The 18,185-nt window shown below is 43.2% G+C and overlaps 1 protein-coding gene and 3 non-coding genes across 4 annotated transcripts in view; all 4 read left to right on the top strand.

Moving 5' to 3' along the window:
* The first annotated feature begins 7,002 nt into the window (after nt 1-7,002).
* On the top strand, nt 7,003-7,390 carry LOC141484288 (histone H2B). Its single transcript, XM_074179378.1, has one exon. The coding sequence runs from the start codon at nt 7,011-7,013 to the stop codon at nt 7,380-7,382; it is 372 nt and encodes a 123-aa protein (XP_074035479.1). The 5' UTR covers nt 7,003-7,010; the 3' UTR covers nt 7,383-7,390.
* Nucleotides 7,391-14,284: 6,894 nt separating this feature from the next.
* Nucleotides 14,285-16,204, top strand: LOC141484293 (small subunit ribosomal RNA). The gene has a single exon (XR_012466565.1). It is a non-coding gene; the product is annotated as a small subunit ribosomal RNA (ribosomal RNA).
* A 916-nt stretch (nt 16,205-17,120) lies between these two features.
* Nucleotides 17,121-17,275, top strand: LOC141484300 (5.8S ribosomal RNA). The gene has a single exon (XR_012466571.1). It is a non-coding gene; the product is annotated as a 5.8S ribosomal RNA (ribosomal RNA).
* Nucleotides 17,276-17,875: 600 nt separating this feature from the next.
* The window catches only part of LOC141484296 (large subunit ribosomal RNA), a 4,028-nt gene continuing 3,718 nt past the window's right edge, over nt 17,876-18,185 (top strand). The window contains exon 1 of the ribosomal RNA XR_012466568.1: nt 17,876-18,185. This exon is cut by the window's right edge and continues 3,718 nt beyond it. This is a non-coding gene — a ribosomal RNA (large subunit ribosomal RNA).

Genomic DNA, 18,185 nt, shown 5'->3' with positions numbered 1-18,185 from the left:
AGCATTCGAAGTAGTAATAACGTATTTCGCTCGTACTTTTTTTCTCTATAATCTTCCGTTTGTATTACCAAAAAATGACTGGTAGAGGAAAAGAGGAAAGGGATTAGGAAAAGGCGGAGCAAAAAGACATCGCAAAGTGTTGCGAGATAATATTCAAGGAATTACGAAGCCTGCCATCAGAAATTAGCTCGTCGTGGAGGTGCGGTAACATATACAGAACACGCCAAAAGAAAAACCGTCACGGCCATGGACGTAGTATACGCTCTCAAACGTCAAGGGCGTACATTTATGGTTTCGGCGGTTAGATTCTTATTCCGGACGAGAAATTTAAAAAAAAAAAACGGTTCTTTTCAGAACCACAATTTGTTTTCAAAACGAATTCGATTTATATACTTTACTTTGGTGTGAGTAATAATTAACGAATTACCAAATTTAAATTCGAACGATATACCCATCTAATTTTAAGCATTATCTGTCATTCTTTTGATTACCTGAATAATTGCTTCATTTTATCCTGTATACTTAACGAAATTATTAATTTCAAACCTTACTACATCTGTATACGAAGAAGAAAAGAGAAGAACGATCTGTACAATTAGATTATATACCACTCGGTTTCTAAATCTATAGGACAGGGAAGCTACTGGTATCTAGCTAGCTAGCTAGGTAGCTCCCAAACTATTCAATTATTCACCAATAGAAATTACATATGAAACTTTTCTGAAACGCCGCTTTAAAACGCGATACCATTTGTACGTAAAGAAAAAATTGAAAAAATGAATATTCATAAACTGATCGAAGGTTAATGAACCACTGTCCAAATATTATTGTTTTATGCTTATAATATTCATCTATCCCATTTCACAAATTACTATGAATAATAATAACAACCTATTTTTTATATACTCGTCATTCATTTCTGCAGATATTGAAATGTATGTATGCATTCATCTATGCTATATAATTTAATTAGGTATAATTTTTTTCATTTATTCATTCCAATTTACTCATGATTGTCTATATTGTAATTCCACGAACAAGAATGTATAATATTTCTATGGATATTGTTATGTTTATTCATTTGTATACCTAAATCTGATATTACTGCATACATTTTATTTTCATCACGAATAAACGTACAGACATTCTGATATTTGATTTCAGCAAATAGAAATCACTTGTTTCGGCACGAAAATAAGAAGTTGAACAATAATAATATTATTAATCATGTATACATGTATACGTAAATATGCGCAAGCAAGAAAGAAACAATCGCATATCGTGCTGCGTCAACAATTGTATCGAAAAGCGATGACAAGAAAATAAAAAAAAAATATATGCAATTGTCGAATTCATTAGAGAAAATCGTTGTGGCCCTGATAAGGGCCGATATTTTATTTGTCGCTTTCCTCTCTCAGGAAATGTGTACTTATGCCTTCTTTTCGGTTTTTTTCGGTAACAAAACCGCCTGAATATTGGGCAAAACACCACCTTGAGCAATGGTTACTCCTGATAACAATTTATTGAGTTCTTCGTCGTTTCGAATGGCCAGCTGTAAATGTCTAGGAATGATACGGGTTTTTTTGTTATCGCGAGCCGCATTACGGCCAATTCCAAGACTTCAGCTGCCAAATATTCCATTACTGCGGCTAAGTAAACCGGGGCGCCGGCACCAACTCGTTCGGCATAATTTCCCTTACGAAGGAGTCGATGAATACGTCCTACTGGGAATTGGAGTCCAGCCCGACTGGAACGGGACTTTGCCTTTCCCTTAACTTTACCTCCTTTTCCACGTCCAGACATGTCGAATCGTAGATTAGTATTATATATCGGATAAATTTAAAGAATTCACTGAGAATTATTCGATGTTGCTCTAACAGTAGCTTTCTATACAATGATTTCTATATAGAATCGACCTGTATTAATACCGTCCTACCGACCAATGGGCGTTCTCGAACGCTCAACTTTCCGGTGGGCGGAGCCTACTAGAGTTCCAGTTACTATCTGAAATAGTGACGACAGAGTGGCGTCTTTTACACACATTCGACATCGAGAGCTCGTAGAGGCAACATCGACTAGAAGTGAAAGTTTACCTGTGAAGGACCACCTAAGGAGGCAAACTGAGAAGTGTTTAAGAGACACACAAACAACAGTTCTTATCAGAACTGATAAAGAGAATTCAGTTCTTCTTAGAACTAAATATAATATTAGAATTTTAATCCACTTATTTTCAGGGAGTCCACTCCACACAGACCGTAAAAAATGGAAGCTGAAAACAAAGCTCTAAAAGAAGACAACGCAAAGCTAAGAGACACACTGGACAAGCTGGTCAGCCAAATGGCTGACATGAACAAGAAATTCGACCAAATACTGGCCGAAAATGCAGCCCTCAGAAGAAGGCAAGAAGATAGGACAAAACCTGCCGAAAAACCGCAGGAGAAGAACAAGGAAGAAATCAAAAGCAAAGCCCCAGCAAAACCAAAACAAGAGGAAAAAGAAAAAGACAAGAAAATAGACACCGCCGCCATCAAGGAAACGGAAAAAGAAAAAGAAGCCTCCCAGAAGAGGCAAAGAAAGCCTGAAAACACCACAGATACGGAGACAGAAGACGGATTCGAAAAGGCCGAAACGAGAAAGGCGAGGAAAGCAAGGAAGAGAACCTCGCGACTTGTCGTATTACAAAAGAAACCGGAGGAAACGGAAATGGAGACAGAGGAAACAACAAAACCGGAAGAGACGTCCATTACTGGGAACATACCAGCAATCGTACCAACCGGAGAACGCAAAACTCCGGAGGTCCCAGTCTGGCCAACCCCCAGGCAAACCGAGGACAGGCCAAGCGAACAAGGAGGATCAACAAACGCGGTCACGCACCCGAAACAAACAAATCCCATGTCACCACCACCAATAGTTGTCCATGACAGCAAACGGTGGAATGAAATCTCCAGAGGTCTCGAAGCCCGTAAAATAGGATATAACAAGGCAAGACTTACTAGAGATGGTATCTACATCTACGCAAACAACGAAGAAGAGTGGCGCAAAGCCACCAGATACATGGAAGAATTCCGCCTGGAATTCCACACGTTCACCCTTAAGAAAGAAATCCCACTCCACGCAGTGATCCGGGGGATACCGGAGAACGTGGAGGACGCGGACGTCGCGGCAGATCTCACCAGACAAGGTTTGAGGTTCTGGAATGTCACAGAATGACGTCCAGAAAAACCAGACAAATTCTGCCACTATTCCTGGTCAAAGTGCCGAAAGACCAGGACAAAATATACGCATTGAGAACATGCGTAAATCTGATCGTGCGGGCGGAGCCGCAAAGAATTAACAAAAAGAGATAAGGCAGTGCCACCGTTGCCAGTACTTCGGGCATGCACAGAGATGTTGCCACGCAACCGCACGTTGCGTAAAATGCGGTGAACAACACGAGACTAGAGAATGCCAAAAGCAAAGGGAAGAGCCGGCCAAATGCGCAAACTGCCTGGGTGCGCATCCGGCAAGCTACAGGGGATGCAGAATGTTCCCCAAACCAAGACCCTCGCAATCAACAGGAAACAGGCCTCGACAAACGGAGAGTCAGAGGCCCCGGCAACAAACAGCTCAGAGAAAGCCAGCACCAAAGGCACAACAAACCGGAGGAAGCGAGCTGATCCAAATTCTAGGAAATCTGACGACTGAGCAGCAAAAGATCGCGCAAGCGGTCTTAGCAGCCCTAATCCAAACACCCGGACGACAGTAATGCCAGCACGAGTGCCTGGAAGACTAGTCGTAGGATCGTGGAACATCAACGGTTTCACAGAAAGAAGAAACGAGCTACTGGAGCTACTATCGCGCCTAGAAATAGACGTCATGGCGCTCCAGGAGACACGGATAAGAAGCGAAAAGAGCTACCGCATCCCAGGATATAACATGTACAGGACAGACAGGCCAGGGGGGCGCAACGCCGCGGGAGGCGTTGCGCTACTAGTCAAAACAGACCTAGCGCAAAACGAAGAAAGAAGACCGGAAACCCAAATCGGCGAAGCAGTAGCAGTTAGAGTCAACGTGAGACGCTACGAGCAGCTGAAAATATCGTCGGTATACCTACCCCCGCAAGGTAGAAGAATAGAAAGAACCGACTTGGCAGAATTATTCCCAGATCACCATCCCACAGTGGCCATCGGCGACTTCAACGCAAAGTCGCCAGACTGGAACTGTAGGTTCGCAAACACAAGAGGCAGAGATATAGTAAGATTACTAGACGAATTTGAGGACATCGAGGTAGTAGCACCGAACAGCCCAACGTACTACCCGCAAGCAGACGCAGTCCCAAGCACTCTTGACATCGCGCTAGTACAAAACATCGATACTACGGAGATGGAAGTACTAGAGGAAGGGTCGTCAGACCACAACCCCATCCTATTCACAATAGGAAGGGGAGAAGTGGAAGCAGACAACCCAACGAAGCGAATCATAGACTGGACAAGATTCCAACGAACCATACACGACGCGCTGGGTGAGATACCACGCATCGAAACAAAAACAGATCTGGAGAACGCCACGGACCAGCTTCAGCAGGCGATCACACAAACAACGGAAAGAAGCGCGAGGGAAGTCCCAGCCACGCGCTTTAACTTCCAAGAGCACCTTCCACCAGAAACGATGGAACTAATCAGAATAAGAAGACGCCTGAAAAGACAGTACCAAAGAACACGTGCACCGATGGACAAAAGGTGCATGAATAGAGCAAACAGGATACTGAAAGAAGAGCTGAAAGCGATCCGAGAAAGACAATGGACCACCCGTCTGGAAGAGCTGGCCACAGAAGATAGATCTGCGTGGCAAATGCAGAAGAAACTTAGGAACGGACCGCGACAACCCTGCCCACCAATACACGGCGAGCAAGGAATAGTCTACACTGACCAGGAGAAGGCGGAAGCATTCGCGGACAACTTCGAAAGGCAGTGCAAAGAGAATGACGTCCCGTTCACAGACGAGGTAGAGGAAATAGAAAACCAGGTGGAAAGAACGGTACGGAGGCTCAACCGACGAACAGATAATGCGCAACCCCTGGCCCCGACATCGCCTGAGGAAGTGAAAGACATTCTGAGGCACCTTATCACTCGGAAAGCACCAGGCCCAGACAACATAACAAATAGAGCACTGAAAGTGCTGCCGCGAAAGGGTATAGCAGCCATAACCAACATCATAAATGCTATACTCAGACTGCAACACTTCCCGTACCAGTTCAAAGAGGCAACGGTAATCCACATACCAAAGCCCAAGAAGAACCACCTGTTTCCAGCGAACCACCGGCCAATAAGCTTACTGCCATCCATAAGCAAAGTGGCGGAACGCGTCATCCTGAAGAGACTGGAAGAACAAACCAGAGAGTTAGGGATCCTCCCCAACGAACAATTCGGTTTTAGATCAGAGCACTCAACAGAGCTACAAGTCCTGAGGGTAGTGGAATTTGCGACAGAAGGCTTCAACCTTGGCAAAGGACACAACACCGGAGCTATCTTCCTAGACGTCTCCAAGGCGTTCGACAGAGTTTGGCACGACGGGCTACTAGCCAAGATGAGCGATTTCGGATACTCCAAACCAATGGTAAGATTAATCCAGTCTTTTCTAGCTGACAGGCGATGCCGATGCAGAGTAGGAGACGAATTATCAACAGTTCGACTACTGGAGGCAGGAGTCCCGCAAGGTGCAGTCCTTTCGCCACACCTCTACTCCGTATACACGGCAGACGTGCCCAAGCCAGAGAACAACTTTAACAAGTTGGCACTCTACGCGGACGACACGGCCCTGCTGGCGAGATCTAGGAGTCAAGCACTCGTAACAAGATACCTGCAACAACAGGCAGACAGATTAGAGGAGTGGGCTAACCTGTGGAAGATCAGTATCAACCCTGACAAGAGTCAGGCGATACTGTTCACCCGCAGGTTCGTACAACCGGAAGGCAACGTCATCTTCAACGGACAAGAGATTCCGTGGACAAACAAAGCAACATATCTCGGGGTCATCCTAGACAAGAAGTTAACATTCCAGGAACACGTACAACAGAGAATTGGAATGGCCAAACAGGCCAGAAGACGCCTGGCGCCGATCATAGGAAGAAGTAGTAACATGGCACTGAAAGTCAAGCTACTGATGATCAGAACGATCCTGATGCCGATAATTCTGTATGCATGCACTGCCTGGGGCCAGTGCGCGCAGACATACAGAAAGAAGATCCAAGCATTTATGAACACGAGCGTAAGGGCCGCCGTAAATGCTCCGTATTACATCCCTAACAGATTCATATACAGAGATCTAGGACTGGACACGCAGTATGTGGACGTGTATATGAGAGAACATGCAGAAAGCATGTTCGATAGAATCAGATCGCACTCAAATCCAGCGTTTCGCGATCTACACGATGCGTTGAATATGGGTGACCCCAGGTTCCGAGAAAGGGACAAACATCCAAGGCCGACAAGACAAAATCAGAGACCGCCCCCACGAGTCGCCGTCAGGCGGCTCAGGCAAGTATAAAAATCTTAAGTGTATTAACCATATATTCTCTTACAGGAAAACCGCGATTCAATTTCAAAATCACATTTCTCAGCTTCACTGGGAAAAGCCCGACTATTACAACTATGGCCGCCGTTAGCTTTGGGGGCCCCCATGCAAAAATTCAATTAGGAATACCGCGACAAACAAGAGCCAAATAAAATTTAAACCGAGAAGTTAGATAGGGAAATAAAAGCACCTAAAGGCTGGTTTCCAACCAAAAGAGGTTAGATATCAATCTTGCTGAAGTGCCAGCAGCTGGATTGAGGACCGTTTCCTTAAGAAACGGGGGTGGAAGGAAAGGGTCGCCAGGTCCAAACCTGCGGAAGCATTTCCGTAAGGAGGGAGCTTGCGACCTGGGCACACAACCCGGGAGGGGCATGGGGGGGCGTCTTTTACATTGAGTCGAAAGCAAACCTGCACGATAGTACTTGTTTGTTTGATATTGACGAAATTAAATTTTCAGAATGCCACCCAAAGCTAGTGGAAAGGCTGCGAAGAAGGCCGGAAAGGCCCAAAAGAATATATCGAAGACCGATAAGAAAAAGAAGAGGAGGAGGAAGGAAAGTTACGCAATTTATATCTACAAAGTATTGAAACAAGTCCATCCCGATACCGGAATATCCAGTAAAGCGATGAGCATCATGAACAGTTTCGTAAATGATATATTTGAGCGTATCGCAGCGGAAGCCTCCCGTCTTGCTCATTATAACAAGCGATCGACTATTACGAGCAGAGAAATTCAGACTGCAGTACGTCTGTTACTTCCTGGTGAATTGGCGAAGCACGCCGTCAGCGAAGGCACCAAAGCAGTTACGAAATATACCAGTTCGAAATAATTTACTTATTCCGGTCTACGATATACATTCTTAAAAAAAAACGGTTCTTTTCAGAACCACAAAATATTTATGAAAGAATTCTTACAATATCGTTTCGACGCTGAATGATAATTTATTTTTGCTAGGGCGCTAGGTCTCACTCGGTTGGGTTGCCTTGTTATCAGTACATTGTTACCTCCTTTCGTGAAACGCGCGATGATAATAAATAATTTTGCCACCTATATTTAGATGGTGCTTACCTACCTATCAACCTAAAAAGTTAACGTTCGTTACTGTTATACTAGTCATGTACTCTATTACTTATGTTATTTTTTAACGTGTTTTTTTTATTTACGTGCTAATATGTTGTCTAAAAACGTTTATGATTAGCATTTCTGATTTCGACTATAACATTGACGATTTATATATTTCGGGTGGGGGTGGGTGTGTATTACTCCGTTATAGATAGAGCTCACAGTATCGTCGTTCGTTCGTTCGTTCGTTCGTGTTGTAGTATCGACCTTTTTATTGAAAGTATATTACGATGATTATATCTTATCGAATATAACATTAATAACGTTCGTTATTATTCGAATGCCGTTTTCATCGAACACTTTTATAGGGATAATTTTTGAAAATGTTGATGCTATTAGAAGCGTCGGTTCTTGGTTATAGTCGTGTATGAAGGTAGACACGAGGTCTCTTCGATGCCCCTATTCACTCGTGTATTTATCGAGTATTATCGGCTAATGTATCATGTTTCTATAGACAGTCGCGCCTATGATATTTATTCGAAGGTTCCTTCCAGATCATCGATTACGAGTATTTTCGGAAAGGAATTGTCTGGAGTTACGTCAAAATCATCAATACTTCATATTTCATTGTAATTTACTGTGAGTTGTCGAGGTTTAATATTAGCTTTTTCTTATCAGAAAATATTTTCGGAATACGTAGAATCTATCCACGTTATTGTGCTAGTCGAAGTCTAAATAGGAAACCGGCATTGATTTCGTAAAGAAGTTGATGCGAACATTTCGACAGCAGAATGGAAGCCGTCAATATCGTGTCTAACGAGAATGTCGAGCGTTCAGTCTCCCGTCCGCCTGTGCTTCGACCCAGAATATTTAAACAAACGGAACACCAGAGGACTACATCATTCTCTCTAGACGCCTAACGAGTGTAGCATCTATCTTCCGAGAATATATTGTCAGTTGTTTTTTTACTATGGCAGACATAGAAAATCAGAATTCTTCGGCTTCGGCTAATTCATCTTCGTCGCCGCAGGCACAGTCTACTGCGAAGAAAGAAAAGAAAGTTAAAAATCCAAGAAGTAAACCTTCTCACCCACCTACGTCGGAAATGGTTAATAACGCTATTAAAGGATTGAAGGAACGGGGTGGTTCCTCTTTACAAGCCATAAAAAAATATATTGCGGCGAATTATAAGGCTGACGCAGAAAAAGTGGCACCTTTCATCAAGAAATATCTTAAATCTGCGGTTGCTTCCGGATCATTAGTACAAACTAAAGGAAAAGGTGCATCGGGGTCGTTCAAATTGGCATCGGCATCTTCTGGTTCGGCAAAACCGTCGGCTACCGAAAAGAAAACGTCCGGTACGGCCGGTGCGAAGGCCAAAAAAACTCCCGTTAAACGCGTAGCTGGTGAAAAAGCTAAAACCGGCAAGAAGGCTGCTGCATCACCGAAAGGTAAGAAAGCCTCTCCGGAAAAGAAAGCGGCTGCCGCAGCCAAGCCTAAAAAGGTAACTGCCGAGGATAAAAAGACCGTCGCTTCTAAGGTTTCGTCCGCGACTTCTGCTAGTAAAACCAAGTCTCCTTCGAAAGCAAAGAAAACTAACAAAGGACCAACAAAAAAGCCGAAAGCACCCAAACCGAAAACCGCGAAAGCGACCCCTGCATCGGCATCTTCTCCGAAAGCCAAAAAAGCTGCCTCTCCAAAAAAGAAGAAGTAAATTCTTCTATCAGTTGACTTCTCTCTCCGGCGACGAAGTCTAAGAAAACAAATGGCCCTTTTCAGGGCCACAATTTTTTTTACAAGAATTCGTATATAATTCAACTGTCCAACAAATATATAAATAAATAGTCAGAACTACCTACCTAGCCTATCCCTATAAACAGAAAAAAAATAGATAAATAATATTTCTTCCGCCGCCGCCGCCGACTATCGAATTGATATGAATCGAATAATTTCGTAAAAGAGTAAAAATTAAAAAATATTGCTCTGTCTTTCTATTTCATTGAAATATGTCTTGTGAACAGTTGACTTATTTTCTGATATTGGGATCGTTTCAGGAAAATGAGTCAAAATCATTTCGAGATTTCCAAACTAAGGGTGTTCCATTTGAGAAATCACTGATTTTTATATCTTCAGAATTACTCATCGACTCCTAATACCTCGTTCATCATTTTGGAAATGTTACTCCTCCTACAAGACGACGGAATGTAATATTTTGATGAATCAATAATAGCTTATGTATTCTATGAGACTTGTTTTCAATTTTATAGGGAAATGGCTCGAGAACCGAATAATACCTACTTTTTCTGTATAAACGATCGAATATCTCGAGAACGATTCATTTTTGGTATAGGGTATATTACAAAAAGTCACTCGAGATTTATGCCAGGTATTCAAAAATATGAATCAGAGGAAATTTACGAAAAGATGGTGATGTTATGAGCGATCTTTCATTCAGTGATCGCTTGTTTTTCGTTATTTATCTCAGCCGTTTCTAAAAATGATCTTTTCGAAAGATTCGTTTCGGAAAGTAAAAAATTTCAGTATTATAATCCATATTTGGATCATACTGAACATGTTCTGCAAACACCCGTGATTTAATATTTACGTGATGCGAGTTATTGAAAATATCATACATTCATTCATTCATTCATTCATATCTATCGATAAACGAATTCTTTCATCAATTGCATTTTGTGGTTCTGAAAAGAACCTTTTTTTTGTATATATTTTCAATATATATTGGGATATATATATATGAAATTAAGCTCGTTCTCCGCGTATTCTCCTTGCTAACTGAATGTCTTTGGGCATAATGGTAACGCGCTTGGCGTGAATGGCGCACAAATTCGTATCTTCGAAGAGTCCTACCAAATACGCCTCGCTAGCTTCTTGCAAAGCCATGACGGCTGAACTTTGGAATCGTAAATCGGTTTTGAAATCTTGAGCGATTTCTCGAACTAAACGTTGAAAGGGTAATTTCCTAATCAACAATTCAGTACTCTTCTGATAACGTCGAATTTCTCGGAGAGCAACAGTACCGGGTCTGTAACGATGAGGTTTTTTAACACCTCCCGTAGCCGGTGCACTTTTGCGAGCTGCTTTAGTAGCTAATTGTTTTCTCGGAGCTTTACCTCCAGTCGATTTACGAGCGGTCTGCTTGGTACGAGCCATTTTCAAAACCTATTGCGAATTGTAACGAACGAAATGTATACCGAACGATAGACGGACAACATATGAACTGAGTCGGCTTATACACGCCAACTATTATATACCATCTAGACGAGACGCCATTGGTCCGATTTCCAGTTGTGGGCGGAGTCATGAAATTTAACAAAACCCGACCGAGTTCGGTGTAGAACTTTAGTCGAAGTCTGTCGTTAGTATCACTAACAGTATTTCATTCGTATCGTGCAGTATATAATTTATTCTTAACATTCGAAATGACTGGTCGTGGCAAGGGAGGTAAAGGTTTAGGAAAAGGAGGAGCGAAACGTCATCGTAAAGTATTGCGTGATAATATCCAAGGAATAACGAAACCTGCCATTAGAAGATTAGCCCGTCGAGGTGGTGTTAAACGTATTTCGGGTTTGATATACGAAGAAACTCGTGGAGTACTCAAAGTATTTCTCGAAAATGTTATCAGAGATGCCGTAACATATACCGAACATGCGAAACGCAAAACCGTCACAGCCATGGATGTTGTATACGCCCTGAAAAGGCAAGGTCGAACCTTGTACGGATTTGGCGGTTGAATTTAATGCCTCCCCCTGTATTGTCCTTACCGTTTCCATAAAAAAAAGGTTCTTTTCAGAACCACAAAAGCTTATGAAATGAATTCGTGTGTATTTTTTATATTTTTGAAGTAAGTCTCAGGTCAAGAAAGTAATACAAATCATGAAATTATGAAACAACAAAATTTAATTGACGCTCCGGAGGGGCGACTTCATTGATGATTCCAGTGGCGCATTTGCTTTTTCAGCTGCAGGAAAACCCGGAAAAACCTGCAGCAGCAGCAAGCACCACATCATGTGAACATCTTGATCTACTAATGTCTTCTCTTTTATAAAACAAAATGTAGGGTATCTCCAGAGACTACAGTAAATTTAGAACATCGCCAGAACACTTAGTGACACGACTATCGTCAAACTTAATCGACCTCTGCCCTCCGGTAGCAAGCAGAATATCGGAAGCGTGAAATAAAAATTTGAATTGGAAATTTTGGCGAAATAACCCGAACGGAAAGTGTAGTGAAAATATAAAAGATAACGGAAAGTGTAGTGAAAATATAAAAGATAACGGAAAGTGTAGTGAACGTTTACCTCTGCCTTCCGCGAACAAGCAGAATATCGGAAGCGTGAAATAAAAATTTGAAATGGAAATTTTGGCGAAATAACCCGAACGGAAAGTGTAGTGAAAATATAAAAGAAAACGGAAAGTGTAGTGAAAATTTAAAAGTAGCGGAAAGTGTAGTGAAAACATAAATATAACGGAAAGTGTAATGAAAGTTTACCTCTGCCTTCTGGGAGCGAGCAGAATTTCGGAAGCGTGAAGAAAATATTGCAGATGGAAACTTTGGCGAAAATAATCGTGAACGGAAAGTGTGGTGAAAATATAAAAGATAACGGAAAGTGTAGTGAAAATATAAAAGATAACGGAAAGTGTAGTGAAAACATAAATATAACGGAAAGTGTAATGAAAGTTTACCTCTGCCTTCTGGGAGCGAGCAGAATTTCGGAAGCGTGAAGAAAATATTTCAGATGGAAACTTTGGCGAAAATAATCGTGAACGGAAAGTGTGGTGAAAATATAAAAGTATCGGAAAGTGTAGTGAAACATAAATATAACGGAAAGTGTAATGAAAGTTTACCTCTGCCTTCTGGGAGCAGCAGAATTTCGGAAGCGTGAAGAAAATATTTCAGATGGAAATTTTGGCGAAAATAATCATGAACGGAAAGTGTGGTGAAAATATAAAAGATAACGGAAAGTGTAGTGAAAACATAAATATAACGGAAAGTGTAATGAAAGTTTACCTCTGCCTTCTGGGAGCAGCAGAATTTCGGAAGCGTGAAGAAAAAATTTCAGATGGAAATTTTGGCGAAAATAATCATGAACGGAAAGTGTGGTGAAAATATAAAAGTATCGGAAAGTGTAGTGAAAACATAAATATAACGGAAAGTGTAATGAAAGTTTACCTCTGCCTTCTGGGAGCGAGCAGAATTTCGGAAGCGTGAAGAAAATATTGCAGATGGAAATTTTGGCGAAAATAATCGTGAACGGAAAGTGTGGTGAAAATATAAAAGTATCGGAAAGTGTAGTGAAAACATAAATATAACGGAAAGTGTAATGAAAGTTTACCTCTGCCTTCTGGGTGCGAGCAGAATTTCGGAAGCGTGAAGAAAAAATTTCAGACGGAAATTTTGGCGAAAATAATCATGAACGGAAAGTGTGGTGAAAATAACGGAAAGTGTGGTGAAAATATCGGAAAGTATAGTGAAATTTTCGCCAAAATTTCTCTTTGAAAATTTTTTATCACGCTTCCGAAATTCTGTTTGCTCCCATTAATTCAAGTATCGTCTCACCGTCTCAACTCATATGTTGTAATGGCGAGAAAGCGGTATAGGCCTTACACAAATTTTCACTACACTTTCCGATAAACATTGTAATCGAGACGTCCTGTTGTCAGAACGTTATCCTATAATATTTTAATATATCGATCGATATGCGTATTCATGTCTGATACAATATCATATCGACGGATATAAATTATATTGACTAGGACTATACGAAAAGTGGAAAAAACCGAAAGTCGCGTAGGGTCCCGTCAGCGTTAACGGAAAACGGGCGATGTGCTCGAAACGCCGCTATAGGGGGATAGGTACGTTTCGAAACGGATCGAAAACGCTTCCTCTATAGTATCGGCAGACGCTTGCTCGAGCGCTGTCGGTACCGTGGTCACCGATAACCAAATCACACGATATTCGTTTTTCTGCTGAATAATAACATTAATTCGATATCGTGTCGAGTGCGGGCTTCGCCCACGGTGGTGTGGATAGTTCGTAGTAGTATATCTTCTGCTTCTACCCAACCGAAACCGTCAGACACTGCGAGATCGCGGATTTAGCGAGCGTTTCTACGTAAGCGGTCCCTATGCGATCAACCAAAAAATAACAAAAATTTTGTTATTACACAAAATATGCGACAGCTCTCCTCTGTCCGAGCGAGAATAAATATAATTTCGGAACGAATCTTTCGAGAACACCGAGTCGCTTTCAATCTAGCGAAGGGTCGAGAGAATGTTCGAAGTTTTGTGCCGGTCGACGTATATATCGTCTATTATATATTGTATTTCGAAAAATTACCATACGTACGTGTACGCCGGTGGTTTGTGTAACATTATCATCAGGTCGAGTACGACGAGCGTGTGTTGTAATATTTCTTCTTGAGCAATGTTATAGTTCGATTTGTTGTCGGTCCGGTTTTATTTGAATGAAATAATGCAGAGACACATAGAGATATATAACAACTTTTTCGTTGAGCGTGGCGTTTCGAAAATTTATATTTCGTATAACGCACACACAACACGCACGAAAAGAGAATATAGATCTGTTTCCGTATTTATTATTATTTTAATATTATGGAGACTGAACTAGTTCTACGATAGAACGTCAGCTCCCTGGTTGATCCTGCCAGTAGTCATATGCTTGTCTCAAAGATTAAGCCATGCATGTCTCAGTACAAGCCAAATTAAGGTGAAACCGCGAAAGGCTCATTAAATCAGTTATGGTTCCTTAGATCGTACCCACATTTACTTGGATAACTGTGGTAATTCTAGAGCTAATACATGCAAACAGAGTTCCGACCGGAGACGGAAGGAGCGCTTTTATTAGATCAAAACCAATCGGTGGCGGGTTCGCTCGTCATCGTACACCTTGGTGACTCTGAATAACTTTATGCTGATCGCACGGTCTCGCACCGGCGACGCATCTTTCAAATGTCTGCCTTATCAACTGTCGATGGTAGGTTCTGCGCCTACCATGGTTGTAACGGGTAACGGGGAATCAGGGTTCGATTCCGGAGAGGGAGCCTGAGAAACGGCTACCACATCCAAGGAAGGCAGCAGGCGCGCAAATTACCCACTCCCGGCACGGGGAGGTAGTGACGAAAAATAACGATACGGGACTCATCCGAGGCCCCGTAATCGGAATGAGTACACTCTAAACCCTTTAACGAGGATCAATTGGAGGGCAAGTCTGGTGCCAGCAGCCGCGGTAATTCCAGCTCCAATAGCGTATATTAAAGTTGTTGCGGTTAAAAAGCTCGTAGTCGAATCTGTGTCCCGCGCCTTCGGTTCATCGTCCGCGGTGTTAACTGGTGTGCCGCGGGACGTCCTGCCGGTGGGCTTAGCTCGCAAGGGCGGCCCAACTCAATCCCGCCGCGGTGCTCTTCATTGAGTGTCGAGGTGGGCCGGCACGTTTACTTTGAACAAATTAGAGTGCTTAAAGCAGGCTAAAACTTCGCCTGAATACTGTGTGCATGGAATAATGGAATAGGACCTCGGTTCTATTTTGTTGGTTTTCGGAACCCCGAGGTAATGATTAATAGGAACGGATGGGGGCATTCGTATTGCGACGTTAGAGGTGAAATTCTTGGATCGTCGCAAGACGGACAGAAGCGAAAGCATTTGCCAAAAACGCTTTCATTGATCAAGAACGAAAGTTAGAGGTTCGAAGGCGATCAGATACCGCCCTAGTTCTAACCATAAACGATGCCAGCTAGCGATCCGCCGACGTTCCTCCGATGACTCGGCGGGCAGCTTCCGGGAAACCAAAGCTTTTGGGTTCCGGGGGAAGTATGGTTGCAAAGCTGAAACTTAAAGGAATTGACGGAAGGGCACCACCAGGAGTGGAGCCTGCGGCTTAATTTGACTCAACACGGGAAACCTCACCAGGCCCGGACACCGGAAGGATTGACAGATTGAGAGCTCTTTCTTGATTCGGTGGGTGGTGGTGCATGGCCGTTCTTAGTTGGTGGAGCGATTTGTCTGGTTAATTCCGATAACGAACGAGACTCTGGCCTACTAACTAGGCGTTTTCCGACATCCTAAAGGCCCGCCGATGGGGCTTCGGCCTTTATCGTGCGCGGTTTTTACTGTCGGCGTATAAACAATTCTTCTTAGAGGGACAGGCGGCGTCTAGCCGCACGAGATTGAGCAATAACAGGTCTGTGATGCCCTTAGATGTTCTGGGCCGCACGCGCGCTACACTGAAGGAATCAGCGTGTCCTCCCTGGCCGAGCGGCCCGGGTAACCCGTTGAACCTCCTTCGTGCTAGGGATTGGGGCTTGCAATTGTTCCCCATGAACGAGGAATTCCCAGTAAGCGCGAGTCATAAGCTCGCGTTGATTACGTCCCTGCCCTTTGTACACACCGCCCGTCGCTACTACCGATTGAATGATTTAGTGAGGTCTTCGGACTGAGCGCGATGGCGTTTCGGCGTCTTCGATGTTTCGGAAAGATGACCAAACTTGATCATTTAGAGGAAGTAAAAGTCGTAACAAGGTTTCCGTAGGTGAACCTGCGGAAGGATCATTACAGTGATATTGTCTATATACGACATGTCTGATCAAATATATATATCGCGAAGCGAGAAAAGAGTTAAATCTCTCCTTTTTCCTTCTACGATATTCGAACTAATTTGTCGCTTTATGTTTTCGTTTCGATAGAAAAGAAAATGAGCGACGGTGGACTACGTTTTCGAATGACGGTGAAATTGACGACGACGACGACGACGTTGTTGTCTGTCGTCATCATCCTTTCGATTAGTAGTAGTCCTCTTCTCGAACTATACAAATTCGTCTTAGAGGTTTTTCAATTAGGCGTGTAATTTTCTTTACCGAGAATTATAATATATGACGTTGTGCGTATTGTTGTGTTGCCGCGTCGTTGTCGTCGATTATGGCGCTAATGTTGTTCGTCGATCGTGTTGTGAAGCGTACGCTCTTTTGTCGAACGCGAACGCGATATACGACGATACATTTCGCCGTCGATGACGATGATGCCGACGACGCCGCCTTCGCCGGGTACCTAGGAGTGTGTGACTGTTAAAAAACCGCTCCGTAGGAAATTATGTTTAATCGCGGTCGAAACGTGAAAGTTTCGTTTCGTACGAATTTTTACGTTACCGGATTACACAACGAGATTTCCGATGGTTGTGAAAGATATTCGCCCGGCCGTGTCAGTTAGAACGCATGGTAAATGAAATACTACGCGCGTCCTCTACACGACGAATATAAAAATTGAGTCGTGCGCGATTTCGGTACACGATGCCTCGTCTGAATATGTGGTGCCGTACGAATACGAAATCGTCGAGCGCTTCTCTTTTTTTATTTTTTTTAACAAGTATATATATATTTATGTACGTTGTTGCATTGGTATAATCTCAACGCTTGCCGAATCGAGACGTCGAACTCTTGAAATTATTTTTTTTGAGTACGTCTAAATAAAAGATTACCCTGAACGGTGAATCACTTGGCTCGTGGGTCGATGAAGAACGCAGCTAATTGCGCGTCAACTTGTGAACTGCAGGACACATGAACATCGACATTTCGAACGCACATTGCGGTCCTCGGATACTGTTCCTGGACCACTCCTGGCTGAGGGTCGTATCAATTTCAAAGACTGCTCGGTTTTTCAAAATTGATATTTTGTAAAAACGTCGGAGCGTGTTGGATGATTGACGTGTTGTTGTTGTTGTTGTTTGTCGTCTATCGAGTCGTCTCGTTATTATAATCGTTATCTAAGTATTTTATCGCCTTCGCGGCGATGACACTTGGTAACAAAAATAAATACACGTTGACGACGACGACGACGCCGACGACGACAAAGACGCGGCATCTTAAAGTGCGAAAGCGACGAATCGTTTTTTCTCATCGCAAGATGAGAGAAACGTTACGTAGTTTGTACACAACGAAATCGTATCGAGTCTCCGTTGTTGGGAAAGCGGCTGCCACGGCAATATACAGGTTCACGCTTGTAGTGTGTGTGTGTATGCTCTCGTTACGCACGATCGTCGTGTCCGAGAATCTTTGATGAATCGAAGACGACGTCTGATCGTGTCGAGCAGCGTACGTACACACGCACACACATTATTACAGGACGTCGAGAACTTTTTTGTCCGTTTCGGTAGTTCTCTCTCGAAATAACGACGGACGAGACTACGTACGTCGACTCGTTGCTGTTGAATAAACTGAAAAATTATTTTATCGACCTCAGAGCAGGTGAGACTACCCGCTGAATTTAAGCATATTACTAAGCGGAGGAAAAGAAACTAACTAGGATTCCCTCAGTAGCTGCGAGCGAACAGGGATAAGCCCAGCACCGAATCCCGCGGGTTAACCGCCGGGAAATGTGGTGTTAGGGAGGATCCGTTTATCCCGGAGTCGTACGGCGCGTCCAAGTCCTTCTTGAACGGGGCCACAGCCCATAGAGGGTGCCAGGCCCGTAGCGACCGCCGTCAATTTCGGGAGGATCTCTCCTCAGAGTCGGGTTGCTTGAGAGTGCAGCCCTAAGTGGG

This window comes from Leptinotarsa decemlineata, unplaced genomic scaffold (assembly GCF_025532065.1).
Source record: "Leptinotarsa decemlineata unplaced genomic scaffold, Ldec_3_MD MMD2_tig00005466_RagTag_RagTag, whole genome shotgun sequence".
NCBI lineage: Eukaryota > Metazoa > Arthropoda > Insecta > Coleoptera > Chrysomelidae > Leptinotarsa > Leptinotarsa decemlineata.
The sequence above is the reverse complement of the archived record's forward strand: the minus strand, read 5'-3'. Positions and strand labels throughout refer to the sequence as shown.